This window comes from Coloeus monedula (assembly GCF_965178545.1).
Source record: "Coloeus monedula genome assembly, chromosome: 10".
Lineage (NCBI taxonomy): Eukaryota > Metazoa > Chordata > Aves > Passeriformes > Corvidae > Coloeus > Coloeus monedula.
In genome coordinates, this window is record NC_138790.1 from 9,350,610 (window position 1) to 9,369,721 (window position 19,112).

General features: G+C 41.7%; 1 protein-coding gene across 1 annotated transcript in view; it reads right to left on the minus strand.

Annotated features, from left to right (window-relative positions):
* The window catches only part of DOCK10 (dedicator of cytokinesis 10), a gene marked incomplete at its 5' end in the record, with an annotated part of 144,254 nt that overhangs the window by 87,944 nt on the left and 37,198 nt on the right, over positions 1-19,112 (minus strand). Inside the window, one exon of the mRNA XM_082287920.1 lies at positions 867-990. Coding sequence (XP_082144046.1) covers positions 867-990 — 124 coding nt within the window. The remainder of the gene's footprint in view (positions 1-866; positions 991-19,112) is intronic.

Sequence of the window (19,112 nt, forward strand, 5' to 3'; positions counted from 1 at the left end):
ACCACTTAGTAAAACAAAGCAGTCGATTAGATTAAGCTGCCCTCCTAGGACAGGAGCAGTGCCATGAGCTGATGGGAAGGGCCCTCACAGAGCAGTTACAATTGGTCACAAATTGAAATGTCTTCCTTTAGAAAATGCCTATTCATCAAAACCTAAATGTTTTACAAAGTTGGGGTGATTTTACAGAAGCTGCTGTTCAATGCAGGCAATCTGCCCGTGCACTTGCCTGGTAACACAGCTCCCCAGCCACCCTGCTGACCACCCCAGCACTGGCACTGGAGAGCTGCCCTGGGCCTCCAGGCTCTCCATGTCTTTGCAGTTTGCCAGGACAAGCAGTGGGGGACCCAGGATGAGGTCAGGCAGCTCCATGGCTGTGGGGTCAGGGATCCACTGCCTCTCAGTGTCCCACCATGAGAGCTTTCCTCAGTACCAGAGACTCTATCTAGTGGCCAAATACATCAAACAGAACAGGATCAGAAGTTACAGATTAAATTGGACTAAATCAGACTATAATAGTAGGGAGAGATTCTAGGACTGGCCAAACAACCACTGTGCTGAAAAACAGAGAAGTATACATTATAGAATAACATGTTTAGTGAGTTCCTGAAATGTATCTGGGAACAACCAGGGCTTCAAGCTTTATCTAACCCTGAGCAGTAAAGTCATGCATATATAAATGCCAGAGGAAAAAAAAAAACAACCCAAAAGCCAAGTGCATTTGGTGAGAGGGAAGTATGGCATTTTGCATGAGTTAAGAAAATCTTAGAGAGCCCTGGGACAACTTGTGGCTCTCCCTCTAGCAATGGAGATTAAATCAAAGAGGAGAACAAACCTAAGAAAAGGAATAACACATATTTGCCTTGTACTTACTGAAAAGTCATCATCAGGGAACAATATCAGATCTTTAAACTGGCTGTCCCCAATATTTTTTTCGATCTCTGTGATAACAGCCTCATAATCCAAAGGCTCCAAGAGTTTGGGTTTTTCCTGCTGTGAAAAAAAAAGAAAAGATCAGGTGATCTCTCTACACACAAATTTGCTTTCCTCCCCCTTCATAAACTGACATCTGTTGCTTTTTTGCCTTTATACACCAAAGCATGAATAACTTCTCCCCTCATTCCATTCTGTTCATCTTGTTGCATCTGAACTTGTGCACTAGAGTGAAGCGAGGAAGCTGGGCCACTTGCAACAGCCACTCTCCATCTCACAACTCCAGAGCAATCTGTCAGCTTATTACAGAGACCAAAACCACCAGCTTAATTTACCTGGAATTCTCTCTTTCTCCATAAATACATCAAGAAAATTGATGGATACAGTTTGAACTGAACATAGATAGGACTTTGAGCTAATATGTTTCAGAATAAGAAACCTACTTATTTCTTCACTGTTTTACACAGTCCCCACCTTTTGAACTGCTGGCAGTTTGTGAAAGCCACCATATTGTTTTACTTGGCAATAACCCAAGATTATTCTGCTGGGATAAACTGGCATCCATCTCCATGGTTTCTCTTGTCAGAAAGCAGGACTAGTATCATCACAGCAGTACTACTATTGCCTGAAACAGCAGTAAAGTAAGAAACCACCACAGGAAAAAGTAAAGTCACATTGTCCTGAAATACAACCCAAAAATAGAAAAAGAGAAGCCTGCCTGACATGCTAGAATACATTAAACAAATGAAGAGTCATGTACTAGACTGAGAACATTTACTCAATTCAAAGATGTAAGCATCAGGAAGAGTGAATGAGAAAGGGCAAGAACTGCCAGAAGGGATGGAAAAGAATGTGATGAAAGAGAAAAAGGGCACTAGTGGAAAGCAAATGCAGAAACATTTACTCTCTCAGTCTGGTGCAAAAGTGGACATTAGACAAGATTGTATTTTACCCACTGTTCTTTCATTGAGCTATCCAGGACTATAAAGTTTCCCTCCATCTTCCCTTAATCAAAACCAAGGTGTATTGAAAAAGAAAGCTTTAACATCTCCATAAAACAAATTTCTCCAATAAGAATGTCCATCATATATGATTTTACTTACCTCATTCATGTATGGTCCATTATACATAGAATGATTCAAATGTAATAGTCCCTCTCCCTTTTGACTTTGTCCTAGAAAGTTCTTGGTTTTTTTTTAGTAATCACAGTCATCTCAAGATTTCTTGTGAACATTGTTTCCCTTCTATATTGAGTCCAAGACTCACCTTGGCATCAAATGCATCTATGAAAAGTTTAATTAGCATCAGCAACACAGCCACACAAATTAGATTAAAACACATGAATACACATGTTCCTAGAAAGTTATTCAATTGCTGAACAGCTGATGCAAGAATCACAGAACAACTCAGGACCTCTGCAGGTCACCTACTCCAACTCCCTGCTTAAAGAATCAAAGCTCCACCAAAGTGTGGCGACACAATTAAAAAAGTTAGAACTGCTTCTTCAGCAGTTCTCAGTCTATTAACTCTCACAGTCCCTTTTGCACACTTATGAGTTAATAACCTTTTAAAAATCATTAGTATTTAACATTCACAGACCACAAGCACTATCTACTGATGCTGAGACATTAAAGAATTGTAAAAGACAGTCAAGCTCAACACATAACAGTAACAAATCGAAGAAAACTACTTTAATGTTTGATTTAGATTCTGTGACAGGACTGGATTCTGGTTTTGTGATGTCCAGTTAAGACAAGGAGTCCTACTAGGACATGAGACTTCATATTAACCCAGCCACAGCACCTCAAGCTGCCCCAAGCTGGTACTTGGCCCTGGCCTGCCCCAGTTGACACACAATGATCCACTCCTGCTCAAGAAGCTCTTGGGCTGAGTCTCAGCCATATCTCTCAGTAAGGTTTCTCTCTGTTGTTTGCCGACAGCAGTTCCCCACAGGAACTTAACAGGGCCAACTTGGCCACGTCACCATACGCAGCTTGCTCTCATTCCCTTCCAAACTGTGTTAAGTCCCTGCAGTATCATCTTGACAGGAGTTTCAGACTTCCTGTCATTAAATCTGTGATTGCATCTATTTATTAAATATTCATCTATAAACATACATTTCAAGGAGTTAAAACCATGAAGAGAAAACACCAGTGCCCACTGAGTGTACCATCTCTGCTGTACCGCTGGTTTTGGTAACGATGCCAAAAGGCCTGAACAAAGTTCACGCAGTTCAAGTTCAGCTGGAAGCAAACTTGTAATAGTGCAACTGTTACCTTCAGTAGGAAACCTTATAGCAACCGTTTACAAGGAAACTCATAGTAAAAGTGAAAAAAATACGTACACTGACATTTATGATGCACCAGTGCTTCACACGGGCATTTTTTCCTGTGTAGTGGTTTCACTAAAACATGAACATTTTCTGCATAAAATGTGTGACATTGACTACACTGATAACTCTCCCTTCCCAGAGCTGATACTGTCAGGCTAATGATGCTGCAACAATCTCAACTCTTAGTAAGACATGCAACTGAAATCATAAAATGTCCACTCTCCAAAAAAAAAAGAAAAGTGTCAACACAACCTTAATCTTGGTCAGATGCTCCTTGGAAACATCATGAATGTCAGTTTTCAAAATCTCCTAAAAAACCATTAAGCAAAAAAATGACAGAAGTAGTCACCTTCCCATTGAAGTTGTAGACTAGAGAAGAGCTGGGAAACCCCAGAAATCTTGGGACTTCTCTTGAAATATGGGGAAATCCCATAAAAATGTGTAGCATTTGCAGGTTTTCTATACCCGTGGAAACTACCCTTTTTGCTGGGGCTGGCAGAAGGAAGTATTCCTTCTTCCCCCTGGAAATCCCTGTAAGGTTGGGGTGAACACAGCTACATCTCCTTCAAAATTAATATCCTGCAGATGTTGGGGTGCAAGTTGAGGCAGGGTAAGCTATCTCACATTGCCTTCTCTTTGCTCTTCAGAAACTGGTAATGCTCAGAAACCCACTCCTGAAAGCTGCTCAAACACTCCAGGGGAAAACTCCTTCTTGGCAGCTGCAAGGTTATTTACATGAGACAAGAACACAATTCGAGAAACCCCCGAAGCAGAGGAATACAGCAAGCGTATGAATACCACTGCTCCCACAGCACTAATTCTCTTGCTCTCAGTGCTGCAAAGGGCAGCATCTGATGGAAACATTTTAACAGATGTTAACAGAGAAGTCTTCGGAGAAAGCTTACACAGCTGAACTAAATGCAAGTATATATGACATTATCAAACCTGCTGCAAAACTTTTCAGTGGAGCACTTCAATATTTATGGTGATGTTTTTCTACTCATGCAGTAAAAATTACATTCTTCCTTCCATGTCAGTACAGCAAAATCCTGTGTAAAATGCAATACTCTATTATGCAAGCTCCCATAAATCAGAGATGCAAGTAATAGCCCATCCTTGTCGATACACTGGCCACAGAGATAATTGAGTCCCTTGCCAGCATGAAGCATGATGCTATAATAAATGTGACGCCTCTTCATCAATTCTGTGTGTTCCTACAGACCATAAGACTCTGCTCTGTGGACACTGACTCCATCCCTTGCAGAGCCAGTACTTTGGATTTGGCAAAGCTCTGCAGTGCAATGCTTGTATTGCAGTTGTGATGGGAAGTGGCAGCTGGTTAGTTAGAAGCTTATCTCTACTGGTGTGGGGTGGCTGCTCCATTTTTTCCTCCCTAGCAGACAGAAGCAGTGATGTTGGGATTAGCAAATTTCTCCCTGCAAGCACTAGTAGAGATCTGTAAATGAGTAGGGCTGACTTAAAGCTAATTTAATAATCCCAGCACTGCCTCTTCTCAATTTAACTTGTCTGTTCTTTTTGGAAACAGGCCAACCTGGCAATCTGTGCCAAAATCGAATTACGCTGTCTTGGATTTCTGTAATGCTTTTTATATTCGCCATCTCAAGTGAGTAATGAATTTAGTTGTGCTAAAATGGTTGTGAATACATCTAGTAAAAAGGCACTCTCCGACTCACCTGCTACAACATTCTCAGCAGTACCATTTATTTCACACCCTGACAGTGCTGTGTAGCTTTGCATGTTGTTGAGCCAGCCTTTCCACACTCTTTTGGAATACTGAAGTGGTATTAAATCAGAGCTGACACCATAGGAGGATAATATACTTTCACAGGGGTGAAACTGGCCAGATTCCATCAGTGATATATGGCTTCATTGCCATCACCTTCTCGTCTAGGTGAAAAAGGATTATATTTCCCTGTAGTAATGACCCAAAATATCCAAATAAATGATATTACAGAATCAAATATGGTACTTGACTTTCCTCCAGATGCATAGACATTGTGCACTGATGCTAGTACCCATCTTTTCTTCATAATTATATATCATCCTCCTAAAGCTGTATTTCTGTGAACACTCCCTGAAGGAGGAAATGATATAATAGAGACCAATAGTCTCTGAACAGTCATCCCAAGAACTTCCCCATTCTAAAAATAAACTAGACTAACTGCTAGGATTTTCTAATGCTTTAATGTCATATTATTCAACACCAAATCCTGAATATTTAGAATTTATTGAATTTAATAGAGATGTTAAAAATAATTTCTTCTCTTCCACACACCAGGAAGAAAAACATTAAGGAAACAGATAAACAGAAAGAAATTAAGTTGCTGGACTTCAGTTACCCTAACCCTATATCTGTGACCCAAAGATCCATGTTCATAAAGAGAATCAAAACTATTGTGATGGCCAGATTGGTCAAGATCAAGCAAGACTCTGATTTTATATTTCATTCAAGCTATGGCTTGTCAAAAATGACAATTCATTCTAGTATACATCTGAAATACTGAAATGGGTACTTAAAAGAGAAAGAGCCACTTTAACTGTTACTACAACAATAGCATCACCTTCCTTCGTTTTTTTAGACTTCATAATGATATTATTAACCAAACAAAATCCTATCAAAACTTACAACAGCAAATTAAACTGTTTTTTTAGGATGACACCAATGTGAAGTGCTTCTCACACTCCTTTGTTCTTCCTTTCCTTTTCATTCTTACATACTGTATCTCTGACATAATGTATGTCTTTCTATGTTTTCATATGGTTAATATATGTAGCTAATTATATTCCACCAGGGCAGGCCAACTTCAATTGAATATTTCTTTGCCAAGCCTGTCCAAACTGAAGCTAAAGAACAGCCAGGAGTCCACGACTTTTGGAGAAGATGTAGCATAAAGGCTGAATTTAGCTCCGTCTCAGATATGCCAGAGATCCAGCATGCCCAGCAGCTCTGAGATGTGCTACTTGCAGCTGCCTGAACACTCAAGGAGCTGAAGCTAGAAAACAATCTGTGTTTCATGGATTCACCACAACTTTTGCATTTCTGTAGGACCAACATATGTCTCTATTCACCACAGGGCAGCAGAGCAGTTTGGTGCCTGGGGTGAATTCCATGGGAAGGATATCTCCATTGGGTGCACCTTTTTCCCCCACCAGATCATGGGTGAGCAGCCTGAGATCCTGTGTGCTCCTGGCAGGGAGTCCCATGGCAGCATTTTTATCCAGGGAGCACAGACAGCACAGCCACTCCAGGATAAAGGTGTCCCCAACACCCTCAAGCAGCTGAGCTGGGAGTGACAGGAATCACCCACTCAAAATATTCTCACCCTACAGGCCTCCCCTTTCTGCTCCCAACACACTCTGCATCATGCTACAGATTTCATTTAAGGAAAATAAGTTTTGCACTTCAAGCACAGAGCAGGCAGTTCAAGGTCTGCAAAAGGTATCCAGGGTATGGATATGGAAGCACAGCCAGAACCAGCAGGCAGACGGTCTCTCCTTTTGATTCAGATCTCCTTTTTATGACTGCTTGGCCTGTTCTGCATCTATTTACAGTCAACAAACCCTCTGGCCACATTACAAAGGCTTCCTTTGGCTCAGTATGTGATCCACAGTCAACAAATTTATTAAAATTAGTGGTACAAAGAAAATTTTCTTTGACACAACTGTCCCATCTTAAAATACATTTACTTGTCAGGTCCAAAATGTTTAATTTGTCATGACTTTCAGTAAACCTTGGAGAATTGCACTTGGAAAGAACCCAGTCAGGGCTGCACAGCTCAACTAATATACTCTTCAGTGTCAGCACTGAAGCCAACGTGCCAATAAATTTCATTAAGGGGATTGCCAGTTCCCACACGAGTCTGCTACAGAGAAAATCACCAAGAATTACAAAGAATCCACCCCCAATTCCTAGTAATTCAGAAACTACTTGCCAAAATGCTATAGTACCCATCAGCTCAAGCACAGCAAAAGAAAGGAAACCTGTTGAAGATCCTGCTGGGAGTAATTTTCATTCTTTAAAGCCTCCTTATTCAAAGAAAATTCTGATTGACACCAATAAGTGACCTGCTTGACTAAATGAGACTTACTTTGTGCAAATACTGCTAGGATAGGATGAATCCCAATTGCTTACATAACCATTGTTTTGTGGATCTAAATATATGTAAAACTGCTTTGTATTATTTTCCAGCTTTAAAAATTACTGTAAGAGAATTCAGAGAATTCAGCATGTTAAATATTTGAAAAATAGAAACACCTTTCATGTGGATGAGCTATCTCAGAAAATTTTCCTTTCAACTGGTGGTCCAGCTGGAGCCCTCGGAGCCTCCAGCGGCACATGGAGCTGCTCCAGCACGGTGACTGACGAGCAACCAGGGCTCAGGCTGCTCCAACCACAGAGAACTATTCTCAGGCAACTGGGAGCGACCCACACTTTCTAATAGCTCTTGTTTCTCAAGACAGAATTTATCGTTGCTTTCATTATGAATTTTGAAAGTTCCAGCCCTAATAAAACTACCTCCCTCATGGTTAAACTGTGGAAGCCACACAAGACTGTTGACTAGCAAAGCCTCCAGCTGGAGGGAGAGAGGAGATGCTTCGTGCTACGCCCAACTTAATCATATGCATTTCCTGAATCCTGTTTCCCAACCATGATTGTTCACCTGGCATTGCAGCCTTGCTGCAGTGCCTTCTGACTCTGCAAAGGCAATGCATGGGCACGTCCATCTTCATGGACTAGCACCTGTCCTTTTAGACAGTAGATAAAATTATCAGTACAATCTGCAAAAAACCTTCAGGGTAAGAAGGCAACAACTTACTTGTCCTCACTGCTTATGCAGTATCTTGAAACTCTCCTTAGGAAGGAGATTTAAAAAATTCATTTAATCATAAAACTACTGAAGTCAGCCACTGACAAGACCTCTAATGAAACTGCTAAGTTTTAAATTTGGATTTAATTGGTTGGCTTTTCAAAATGTCAAGAATAACACCTTCTAAATAGCAAGGACTTCTGAAGCCTAGACTAAATATTTGCCCACAGGTCACTTCAGGGGAAAAACAAGCAAGTTTTGTTAAGCGTCATAAGGGTTTTTTTTAAATAATTTACATAGACCTCTAACCTAGCAAAACTCAGCCACTTTCTCTCCCCTTACCTGACCTAAACCTGGAAAAAAAAGTGCAGCTTTAGCAACAAAAGGCTTTCTTTGAATCTATCACACAGAACCTATTCATGAAGAAAGCAAGCAAAAGCCAAAGACACAATTCACTCCTGTTCATGCAGACATCTATCTGAACAGACAGGTAGGGTATGGTGGAAGAGGACTGGGCAGAAGGGACGGGAACAGAGGCAGAAGGGATGGAGCAGAGAGGAGCTGCCAACAGAGCTGGAGTGTTCTGCTCAGCCACTTGCCTCGTTAGTGATTACTTCACTCCAGGGAAGGAGAAGGGCATTGTCCTGCCCTGTGCACTGTAGAGGGGATGCTGAAGTGAGTCTAGTTCAGCTGTTTTGGAAACATGCTTTTCTTCCTGTCCACTTCTTTTAGCACAGTCTCAGGCGTGCAGAGCCACTGCCCCAAACAGCAATAACAAAACCAGCCTGCAAGCTGCATGCAGTCGATTTGACCAAAGCTTGTCAGCTTCCTATTTAAAGTTTATGTAAACAGCACTTCTGAGTCTGTCTGTGCACATGTGCACACACACACACACACACGCGTGTATAACCTCACATTTAAAGTCATTGTTGGCTCAGGAAAATCTATATTTAAAGAAAAGATGCTCCCAATTTTTGCCCTTAAACGGCACTCCTAGCAGAGGTAGAAGCCCAGCCTTGACACCTATAGCATATACACAACAATAATAGAAGTGGTTACAGCAACAGGCAAACCAGTCGCCTCCGTTTGTGCAAACTCGATGAATTAGGGAGACAGGGGGATCTACACATGGTTATCTGTGTACAGGTTCAGGGGAAGTACAAAGAGAAGGCTGTGCCAGGCATTCCTCCCTCACCCATTCCTCCACCAGGTTCATCCAGCACAAACTTGCTGCTAAAATGGGATTAGATTTTACATCACACTGTGCACAGCACAGGATTGTCTTTAAAACGGTTTTATTTATTTTGAAATGAAAAATTTCTTTTCAGCAGACTGTGGTTTTAGAGTACATAGAAGAGTTTGTTTTTCAAGGACTGAAGGGAAAGCTCTAATATCTGTTCATTAGATCATGCTCTGATGCTAAAGACTTTGATACTATTGCATGTCTGATGAAGTTGCAACTCAGTGCAGAGGCAAACATCCATTGTTCATTTTCAATTAAAACCTAAGACTTAGATGCATGAAGACCTAGACATGTCAACTGAGCAAACAACTGTTTTGAAAGGGGCTCAACCACTTCAGAAGGCCCTGAAGCAAAAACAACTAACAAAAATGTTTGCATTAGCTCTAAATAAACTTTTCAAAGATATCATTTAACTTCTAGAGTACTTGCTAATATGTTACTGTCCCATGGGTAAATCTCATGCATGCTGTTCTGCTTCATTTTACTCAGTGAATAACCCTCTTTCTCTACTGGCACTATGGTTCCTTATCTCTTCACAAGTAATAGGTATTTCTCATGCTACATATCTGAATAAATGATTTTAAGTATTTCCACGGAGGTTTTATCTGTAAAATTAACATCAATTACCCATGGCCATTATAAACTCTGCTCTCACAATGACGTTAAAATTGTAATTGTTTCCTTGACATCAACTCCCCTCCCAGTCAATTATCTGGCTATCAAGGCATTTACACACACAGGATGTAAATGAGAGCAAAAAACCACTGAGCTCAATCATCAACCTACAATCAATTAAAGATAATCAGATAATAATTAGTCTTACAAAAAAAAAAAAAAGGGAGCTTCCAGTAAATAATGCAAGTCCATCTACAGAAAACACAGATCTAAGAATAGTATATGAAGAAATGCACCCTGAGTAAGGTCCCCACACACAAAAGCCTTTACAGCTGCAGTGGGAACTGACACCACTCTGAAATCTGTGTGGAGGTGCAGAGGACTGATGCATGAAGGAGAGATTGGCTGCTGGTTGATAACAAAAAGTGCCTGTAGGCCAAAGATTTAACATGCTCCAATTATGAAATATTGGGCAGAAAGACACAGATTGCAAGGCACAAAAGTAAAGTGTGCCTGCATTTCCTAAGGGCTAAATAAACTACTGAGAAATACATCTACAGAGTAATACGACACAGTGACCCTATCTTAGTCTATCTTATGTCTGAAAAGAAGAGAAATCAGCACAGATTCCCCTGCAAAGCTGAGCTGTATCACTGACATACAGCGGCCACCCACGTCAGGGGAAGTGCAGGGTGACCCACAAGCCACTGATGAAACAGGCTTGTTACCTATTTCCAATTACAGGCAACAGGCACAGGGTTACAAGTGCTGTGTGTTTTAGGTCAAACTACAATGCATTGTTGTTTTTTCTAAGAATCAGTAAAATTCGAAGGTTCTTCAGCACCACTAAATTGAACGCTCAGTTTCTGTTACCTGATGATACAGGAAAAAGGGACCAAACACATTCCTCTTTATCTGCAGGCAGGCTGCTGGCTTACTGTTACCATTTGGGCTTTATTTCCAGCCATCCTTTCCTGTAAGGATGCAATAACTTCAGATGAGCACTAATAATGTATAGACAGGATTTGTACAATAATGACAAAAATCCCTCCTCACCATGATTTAAGAGGATAAGTGAAGAAAGCAGCGCCTACCTCCTACCAAAGCCTTGTGAACTGCTGTGGTTAGATGCTTTCAGCAGCACCACCAGCATTCATTCCTGAGACCCTTGACCATGAAGCTCAAACATGGTATCTTTGACTGTATGTCAATAGCTCAGGGCAGCAGAAACTACACCATAAAGTAGCCTTGTCAAAAAGATCCACTTCCATATAAAATACCTATCCAAAAAGGCACCTAGTCACAAGCAAAACCCAAACACTACTAGATGAACCACAAACCATCTTAACTGGTGACCAAGTGTTACAACTGCAAAGTTCTTTTCCTTCCTATTTAAAAAAGCTAATGAGAATACTCTTCTTGGTTATCACTGATTCTATTACACTGGACATGCCTCAAAAGAGCTATCTGCATGCATGTGCAAACAGAGTAACTGAATGAACAAAACTATGGAAGAAAATCAAACACCTCTTGCCTTGAGGAAAAAAATTCACTGTCTCTTCTTCTTGCAGAAGCCATTAAATGTTTCCTGAGCTAAAGTAGTCTTTCCAGTGAAGAGAATACACTGAAAATCAGTACTTGCCCAAGACTCCTCAACAGCAGACTCTAAGCGTTTTACCCTATTGTTGTCTGCAGTTTCAATTTCAGTCAGGAAAGTTTAGGTACAACGCAGTTGATGTGAGCTTCCCAGGGCCCCACAGTGCAGTTTCAGGAGCCGCAGTCCTGGCCCAAAACCATCAGTGGCAAAGCTGCTGTGTAGCCCAAGGGGCAGAACCTCACTCTAGCTTGCCACCAAAGGTTCTAGAGCTTTCTCCAGTGGCTCCCTGCATTGCAGAAGGCCAGTGTTTTTCTCCTTCTCCCGGCCTTGAGAGGTGCCCATCGCAAATCACGAACTCTGAAATAGCACAGAGGAACTTTCCTCTCCAGAAGCAGCATTATGGATTTTCATGGAACTACCAGGCATTTGCTATAAGGTGCCAGAAGGACTACCACACACTCCTGCTATCAGTATGTTTCTGATCAACAGTGTGAGTCTATAAAAGTTTCCCTAATGTGCCTGAGTTCTGTAAACTCCTGAACTTCCTGTGCTTCAGTCTCATTCTCCAGTGCTCAATCCCTGAACACAGACTGAACGAGGCTTGGTGAATCCTACATAAACAATGAGCAATAAATCCTACTCTCTCCAAAGTGTAGTCCTAAGAGTGACCTGCAATTTCTTAGCCATTTCTCAGAAGAAGTGGAAGAAGGGTGCATACTCACACAGCTTAATCTCTGAATTTCTCCTTGGTTCACTCTCCTAATGGTCTTTCTCTTCCTCCGCAGTTCACTGGGCTCCCTTCTGAATCTCCCACGAAAACTCATTGTATCCGTAGGAATTAAGCAGCCAACAAATATCTCTTTAAAAACTGTGCTCCTTTAACCTCCTTCCTTCAGCAGCTTCAGCACAACTGGAAGCTGCGTATGCTGTTCAAGGGGGAAGTAGGTCTAAAAGTTACATGCTGTATCCACAGTAACTGAACAGAAAGAAGAAGAAAACCAGCAATAACTCATTTCTTCCTGTGAGCAACATTCTGCTATTAAGGCAAGAGCATCTCATTAAACCATAAATACACCCAGTCTCCACCTCTAACGCAAATCGAAATAGGAAGTTGTAGAAAAAACGCTGCAAGTGAACATCTATCTTTGTCTCAAACACCATTACATCCTTTCTCCTCACCACCCTCCCTGATTCGAAAGCCAAAACAGCTGCACTCTTACTTCATATGTGTGTGTGTCTGCAAGATAAAAAAAGTCATTCACAGAACAGCCATCTCTTACATAGCCCCTCGGTAGCAGACTTGGGCCACAGTGCACGCAGTGTCAGGTTTGTGCTGCCAGGGCCATCTCTCCTTTTGGAGCAAGGTAGCAGTTCCCCTTTCAAAGTGGCATGAAACACCAATAAGAGGAAGAACCCTGCAAATTCCTAAATTTGCAGACAGTTACAAAAAGGTGACAACAGAGAAATTCATATGCTAATATCCAAAATGTATTTTTTGCTTGTAAAAAACAGGTTTTAGAAATGCTTGTAACCTGCCAACTAAGAACCTGCTTGCTTCACACCCTGCTGCCACCTCAGAAGGAGAGCTGTCAGACTGAGCCTGCTCCCCAGATGCCCCACACAGGGGAATACCAGCAGCTCCCCCTGCCCACTACCCCATACAGGGGCAATCCTAGCAGCACCTTGACAGGTTAGAAGCCCTCACTCAGTGCCTCAGAACTGCAGTGGCAACAGGAGCAGTGACATGGCCAGTCAAATTATTCTTAATTAAGGTAGGAGACTCACCCAGTGCTCAGCTGTCTGAAGGCTGGGAGGGCACAAAGATCTTTTAAAACTGAACAAATGCCCTCAGTGCCCACACATGTGCAGGCACATGCACAGACCCTTACCTTCTTTGTTCCAGCTGAGGATTCATCCTGCTGCAGCAGCAAGGCTGCACTCCCCTATGCACACAGCCTTTATGTGGCATGCATTAGGTTTTTATTTTTATTTAATATCTGTGTGCATAGCTAGGGCAAAGTGATAGTTTTTCTGCTTTCTCATGCTGTATTTTTTGCCAATTGGACAATAAGCATCATTCTCACAACTTGTTTGAATTAATTAATTACTCTGAGATCTGCAACTTTACCCTGAGTGCCATATTTTTCTTTCTTTCCAACAAATAATTCTGAGTTCTACAAACTCTAGGAACTCTTTTACACATTCCTCAAGATTAGTAACATTTGATCCAAAGTAACAAACCTCTACAAGAGTTCCAAGGATTGTTCCATATGCTAGGTTTCCATTCCAGGAGAGCAGAGACACTGAGCCCAGCATATCTGACCTGAACACTACAAAACCACATCCGTTTGATCAGTTGCTTTCCTCTTCCAAAGTTAAAATGCGGTGCAACTCTTGAATTAACCCCCCATCTCATCATTATCTTTGTCATTCAGATTTGCCTTTGAGAAGATCACCTCCTTTAAACTGTTACCAGCCCTAAAACGACACCCTAAAACGGATTTCACTGTACTCCTACTTAGCGGTGAAAGGCATCTGTCTGATGCAAAAACAAAAAAGACAACAGCAACCCTTTGCCAAGGCATGCAGACATTTCAAGTAGCTACCGATATAGAAGTACAGCATTAACCAAGCTGGAATCACCCTTGTCTTCTCTCAAAGTACCACACTATCTCTACTGGAGTCCCTGGTGCCTCTCATGTAACACATGGAAGGTGGCTTCCAAGAGCAGAGGTCCTTGCCAGAAGTTAAATTTAATGCTGGAATCATCAGCTCTGCTGGTTTAACTTTAGGCAGGTATCAGTTCCTCTCAGAGGCTCCTTCGCTTATCCACTCCTTAACTCAACTGTCACACAGAACAAGCAGAGTTCCAACTTTCCTTTCCCTGGGAAGGCTCTCTCCCAGCTTCCTGCCTCCCACAGCACAGAGAAGCCTTTCCAGGGTGTCCTTTCCACTGAGATAAGGGTCACTACCACTTCCTGAAACTTTAATGAACTTGCATTACTCCAAAATAATACAAAAGATGAACTTAGGTTCAAGTCTCCAGCTGGTCCTCATCCAGTTTACTCCACTGAGTGTCTTTTGTCCAAAAGATTTTCATTCCTAATATTATTAATCCTCATTTATTTCCATATCTCTGGCAGACAGGTTTTCAGGAACAATACTAAAAGGCAGTCAGAACTGTATTTTCTCAACACTAAGGCATTAAAAGGCTGAAGCACTGAAATAACAAATAAGCTACAGCATTCACACAGAGATATGAACCAAAATAATAGTAAACAACTGCAAATAAAGACTCCACTTTCTTAGATCTGTTTTGAATGCAAATCCCTCTTGTAATGGGGAATAAGAAAACCATTCAAATGTCTAATAATACTTTGTCCTGTAGCAGAAGTACAAAGAAAACTTCATTAGCATCAGTGTGACCGTAAAAGATTTCCTAATTTTTCCTCAAGACTTCTCCATCTCTTCAGTTAAAGATACCAGGTAATTTAAGATAATCATAAAATTGGTTATGTTATACTAATATGAATAAAGCTCCTGTGCTGTTTTTAAATTCAGAATTATAATGTATAAGGTGAGAAGTATTATCCATACCTCAAGCTATTCCAAGAAAAGAGGTATTTGGCTCCAGGAAAACCACAAGCCTTGGTTTACATTTGTGAACTGCTGTATCCAATTCATGGAATCAAAATAAGGATGCTGAAGCCCTTCAAAAGCAATCAGTTATGTAAAGTAGTCAATTAAGTGTTTAATTGCCTTCTGCTCTGCTATCTTTGTGGGACATGTTCATCTGCTCCCAGCATTTTTCAGAAATGTAAGAATATCCAGACAGGAAGAAAAACGTTATTTTATATCTCTACCCCAGTTAAGGAAAAGCTATGCATTCCTTTTGCTGCAGAACCATTAGCATTTAATTTTCCAACAGGGGTTACAAGTTCTTTAATAACTTTTTAATTCCCTTTCCCTGCATTTCTTCTAGTTTCTCATTTCCCTTTTAGATCTATTCACTGTCATGCTTCATTTACTTCAGTTTGAATTGTGATATACAATTGTGAAATATGCAGTATGTAAAAAAATGCCATTGGACAAAACTAATTCACTGCTACAGTGCATCATGTGATCATTGGAAAATGCATTTCAATAGTGCTTTGCTAGGAGCCATAGAAAGACACAAAAATTCAGATCCTAAAGTGTGTATCTTCAACTAACATAAAAGACACCCCAAAACAGGCTGAATTTTTGGGCTGCTGTGTAGCAAATACTCAATTCACTACACTGTCCTTCTAAAATATTATAATCTACCAACTCGAACCAAGAAGGACCAAGAACTGATGCTTCTGTTTGTCACACAGGCATTTTTTTCCCACAGATTTAGAGAAGAAAAAAAGTCTCATGCAAGCATCAAATTCATAGCAAATTTTGGAGAATGAATGCTTCCCTTCAGTTCAGGGCTTCTGTCTGGAAGCAATAGTGACCTGAACAAAGCGCAAGTCAAAAACATAGTCTTGATTTATGCCAGCGTATATATGAATAATTGCACAATTCTGACTCAGGCCTCTTGTTTAACAGATTTGAGAAAAAGTTTAATTAACAAGTAAGAAAACTCCTTTTGCTGGAACAAGCTGCATCAACTGCGTATTATGCTTGTGCTAAGGTTAAATTCTGAAATGAAACAAACTTTTCATTACAAAACTTGCTTCATTTATAAACTAAGAGCCCTGTGATGACAGTGACACCGTCATTCAGAAAGCCTAGACCAGTACTGAGAGATCTGACACATTTAACGTTTCACAGCTTGGCAGAGCACAGATGAGAACCTTCCTACTCCCTTGAATGGCGTGTGGCATTTCCAGCACTTCAGAGTTCCTGGTAGAACCACCACAGTAAAGTTGCAGAAGAAAAACCAGAGGATGCCAGCCCTGCCCAACACCCAGCCCTTGGGGTAGAACCAGAAACAATCCTGCACTCTGTGCCCATGGTTACAGATTGGCACATGTGGAACAGGCAGCTATTAGCTCAGGTACTGGGGAAAAGAAGAAAAATTATTGTATCCTGGAGAGCGTCACAAAGAGCTTTTTATATTTTTCTGTTTCAATTTTAGTATTTTTACATTATTTTTTCAAAACTTGGAGGCATGGCTGGTATACTCACCTTCTGAGGCCAGTAACTAGGAGATTTACACAGTTAATATCCCACAGCATCCAGGCAGTGCAGGTGTACAGGCTGATGCTGCTTTTCATGTCTTCAGTGCTCATCCCCCAGCAAGTCCCCCACCACTGTGACATCCTGAACAGGGCAATGCTGCCAGAAGCCAGTTTTGTGTTTGGACAAAGGCAGTAGGATTAGATGTAACACACTGTCCTTTCTGTGGTCAGAATGCTCGTTAGGACATTGATTGCACTGACTGGCCACACACTGGATGTATTTTTTCAGATATGACTGTCAAAAATCTCCTAATGGGATTGCGAGACTAAGCTGAGGTGACACAGAATGGACACTGCACGCTCGTCTTACCTGCATCATCCAGGCATCGGGAATAGCGTGTGCTCTGCAGTGGTTTGTGACTGCACCTAAAAACTGCTCTTCCCAAAAGCTTCATGTTGGACAGGGAGAGAAGATCACTACACTGGGGCCAGGGACAGATAAGTGTTTTTTATAAGCACCTAACAAAGACAACAGAAAGCACTAGTGACCTCCATCCCAATCCCTTTGTCAAAGACTGAACATTCTCTCCTCTCCTCCTCCCCCCCTCAAAAATCTCCCAAATCAAACCAGGTGATCCTATTTTGAAATTAAATGCTCACTATTGATCCATGAACATTTGAAAATGTCCTAAAAAAAAAAAAAAAAAAAAAAAAAAAAAAGAAACCAAAACAATGTAAACAGAAAGGTAAAACAACTGAGTCAGAAAAACTACATCTGAAGCAACCTTTTGCAAAGCCACTCTGGTATTGAATTAACTGAAATGGAATGACACTGTTTTTTTGAGAAATACGACTCCACCTATGATCTAACAACTTAGGCTGATACATCAAGCCTTGCATACAAACAATCCACAAAGCCTTTAGGACAGCTGATGCTTGCATTTTGCCCACACATCCATACAGCTCGCTCTGCCCAGGCTAAGGGCTGGGAATCCATCACATTTAAAATGACATCAGCACACAAGGTGAGCTCTCCAAGGCAGGGAGACGGTGCCCCTGTATAAATATCCATGAAAAGCAGCCCTTATATCTGTCAGAGCTCTGCTAACAGATCTTTCCAGATAGCACTCCCTAATGTCAGAGAGTCTGCCTGTGTCAATCCATTTCTGTTCTTCCCAGGCAGATCAGTGTGCTGATCTCAGCGATTCCTCCCTCCGTGCCTTCACCTTCCCTTCGTGCCCCAGCTATCAGCACACTCAAGCAGAACACGTTTGCAAGAGGCTGCTGTACCTCTTTGCCCTGCATGAAAGGCTGAAACAGCCCTTCCAGCTGAACTGGTGGTGACAGGAGCCATCCACAGGTTGTCCGTGCCAGTCTCTTTGTGCCTTGCCAGAGAATTCACCCATGGTCAGAGGGGTCCCTGAGCGGGATGAGGAGAAGGACTTGGGGAAGCAATTTGGCAGCTCCCAGCCTGATCTCCCACGCAGCATCCAACGGCCATTTCATCACCTCAACGTGGCCATGTAAACACAGGAGCTTGCTGGTAGCATCCACACCCCAAAAGCCACTTGCTAGCCCCTTTTGCTCGATTTACAGATCCTAAAGAATGTCCTGCTGTCCTCCTGTTTGGGAAGCAGGCTTGGCTGAGCCAGAGGCCATCCTTCCCTGTCCTGCAGGAACGCTGCTCCCCCTGCACGCACCATCCTGCTCTCAATTTGACACTGCAACATTTCTATTGGCTCACCCCCAAAACACTGATGGAACAGCAGCATCATTTCAGCAGACTTCCAGCCTGGAAACGCACCTGTATCTGGCATGAATATGGCACATTCCCTTGCCACAAGGCTGAGCAGGGCCTTAGACAACCTAATGATGGTCTCACTTACAGACACCATCACCTCAGCTCTCGTGTTTGCTGCCGTTCCTCTCCTACCCAGTCAGCCCTCTGGGGACAGAGCCCTGGGGGGAGCACAGGGAGCAGGGCACTGGTTCTGTGCCATGATCCATTGGGAAATTTCAAACAAACATTACCCCTTTTGTTTTCATCTACTTGGACTGGAATCAGCCCTTGATAGCAACACATGCAGTGATGAAGGGACATGAAAGGTGATTAAATAATTTAATCATCTGAATTTACACTATCTCCAGACATGTCTATGCAGCTGTGACTTTGGCTCCTGCTCTTTCCTTTTCTGACTGTAATTTTAATCCTTTTTATTCATGTCTATGCTATGCTGCAGAAATAATTTTTCTTTACCACAAAAAACTCAGATCAGAGTTCTGGTTTATAAAAAGAATCTACATTTTCCCCCAGTTTTCCAGCTGGAATACCTCGAGCAAAAGAAGGCTGGGCAACTCACTCATTTACTCAAGGTCAACATCTACAATGCTATAATATTGATATAAAATATCCTAGAAT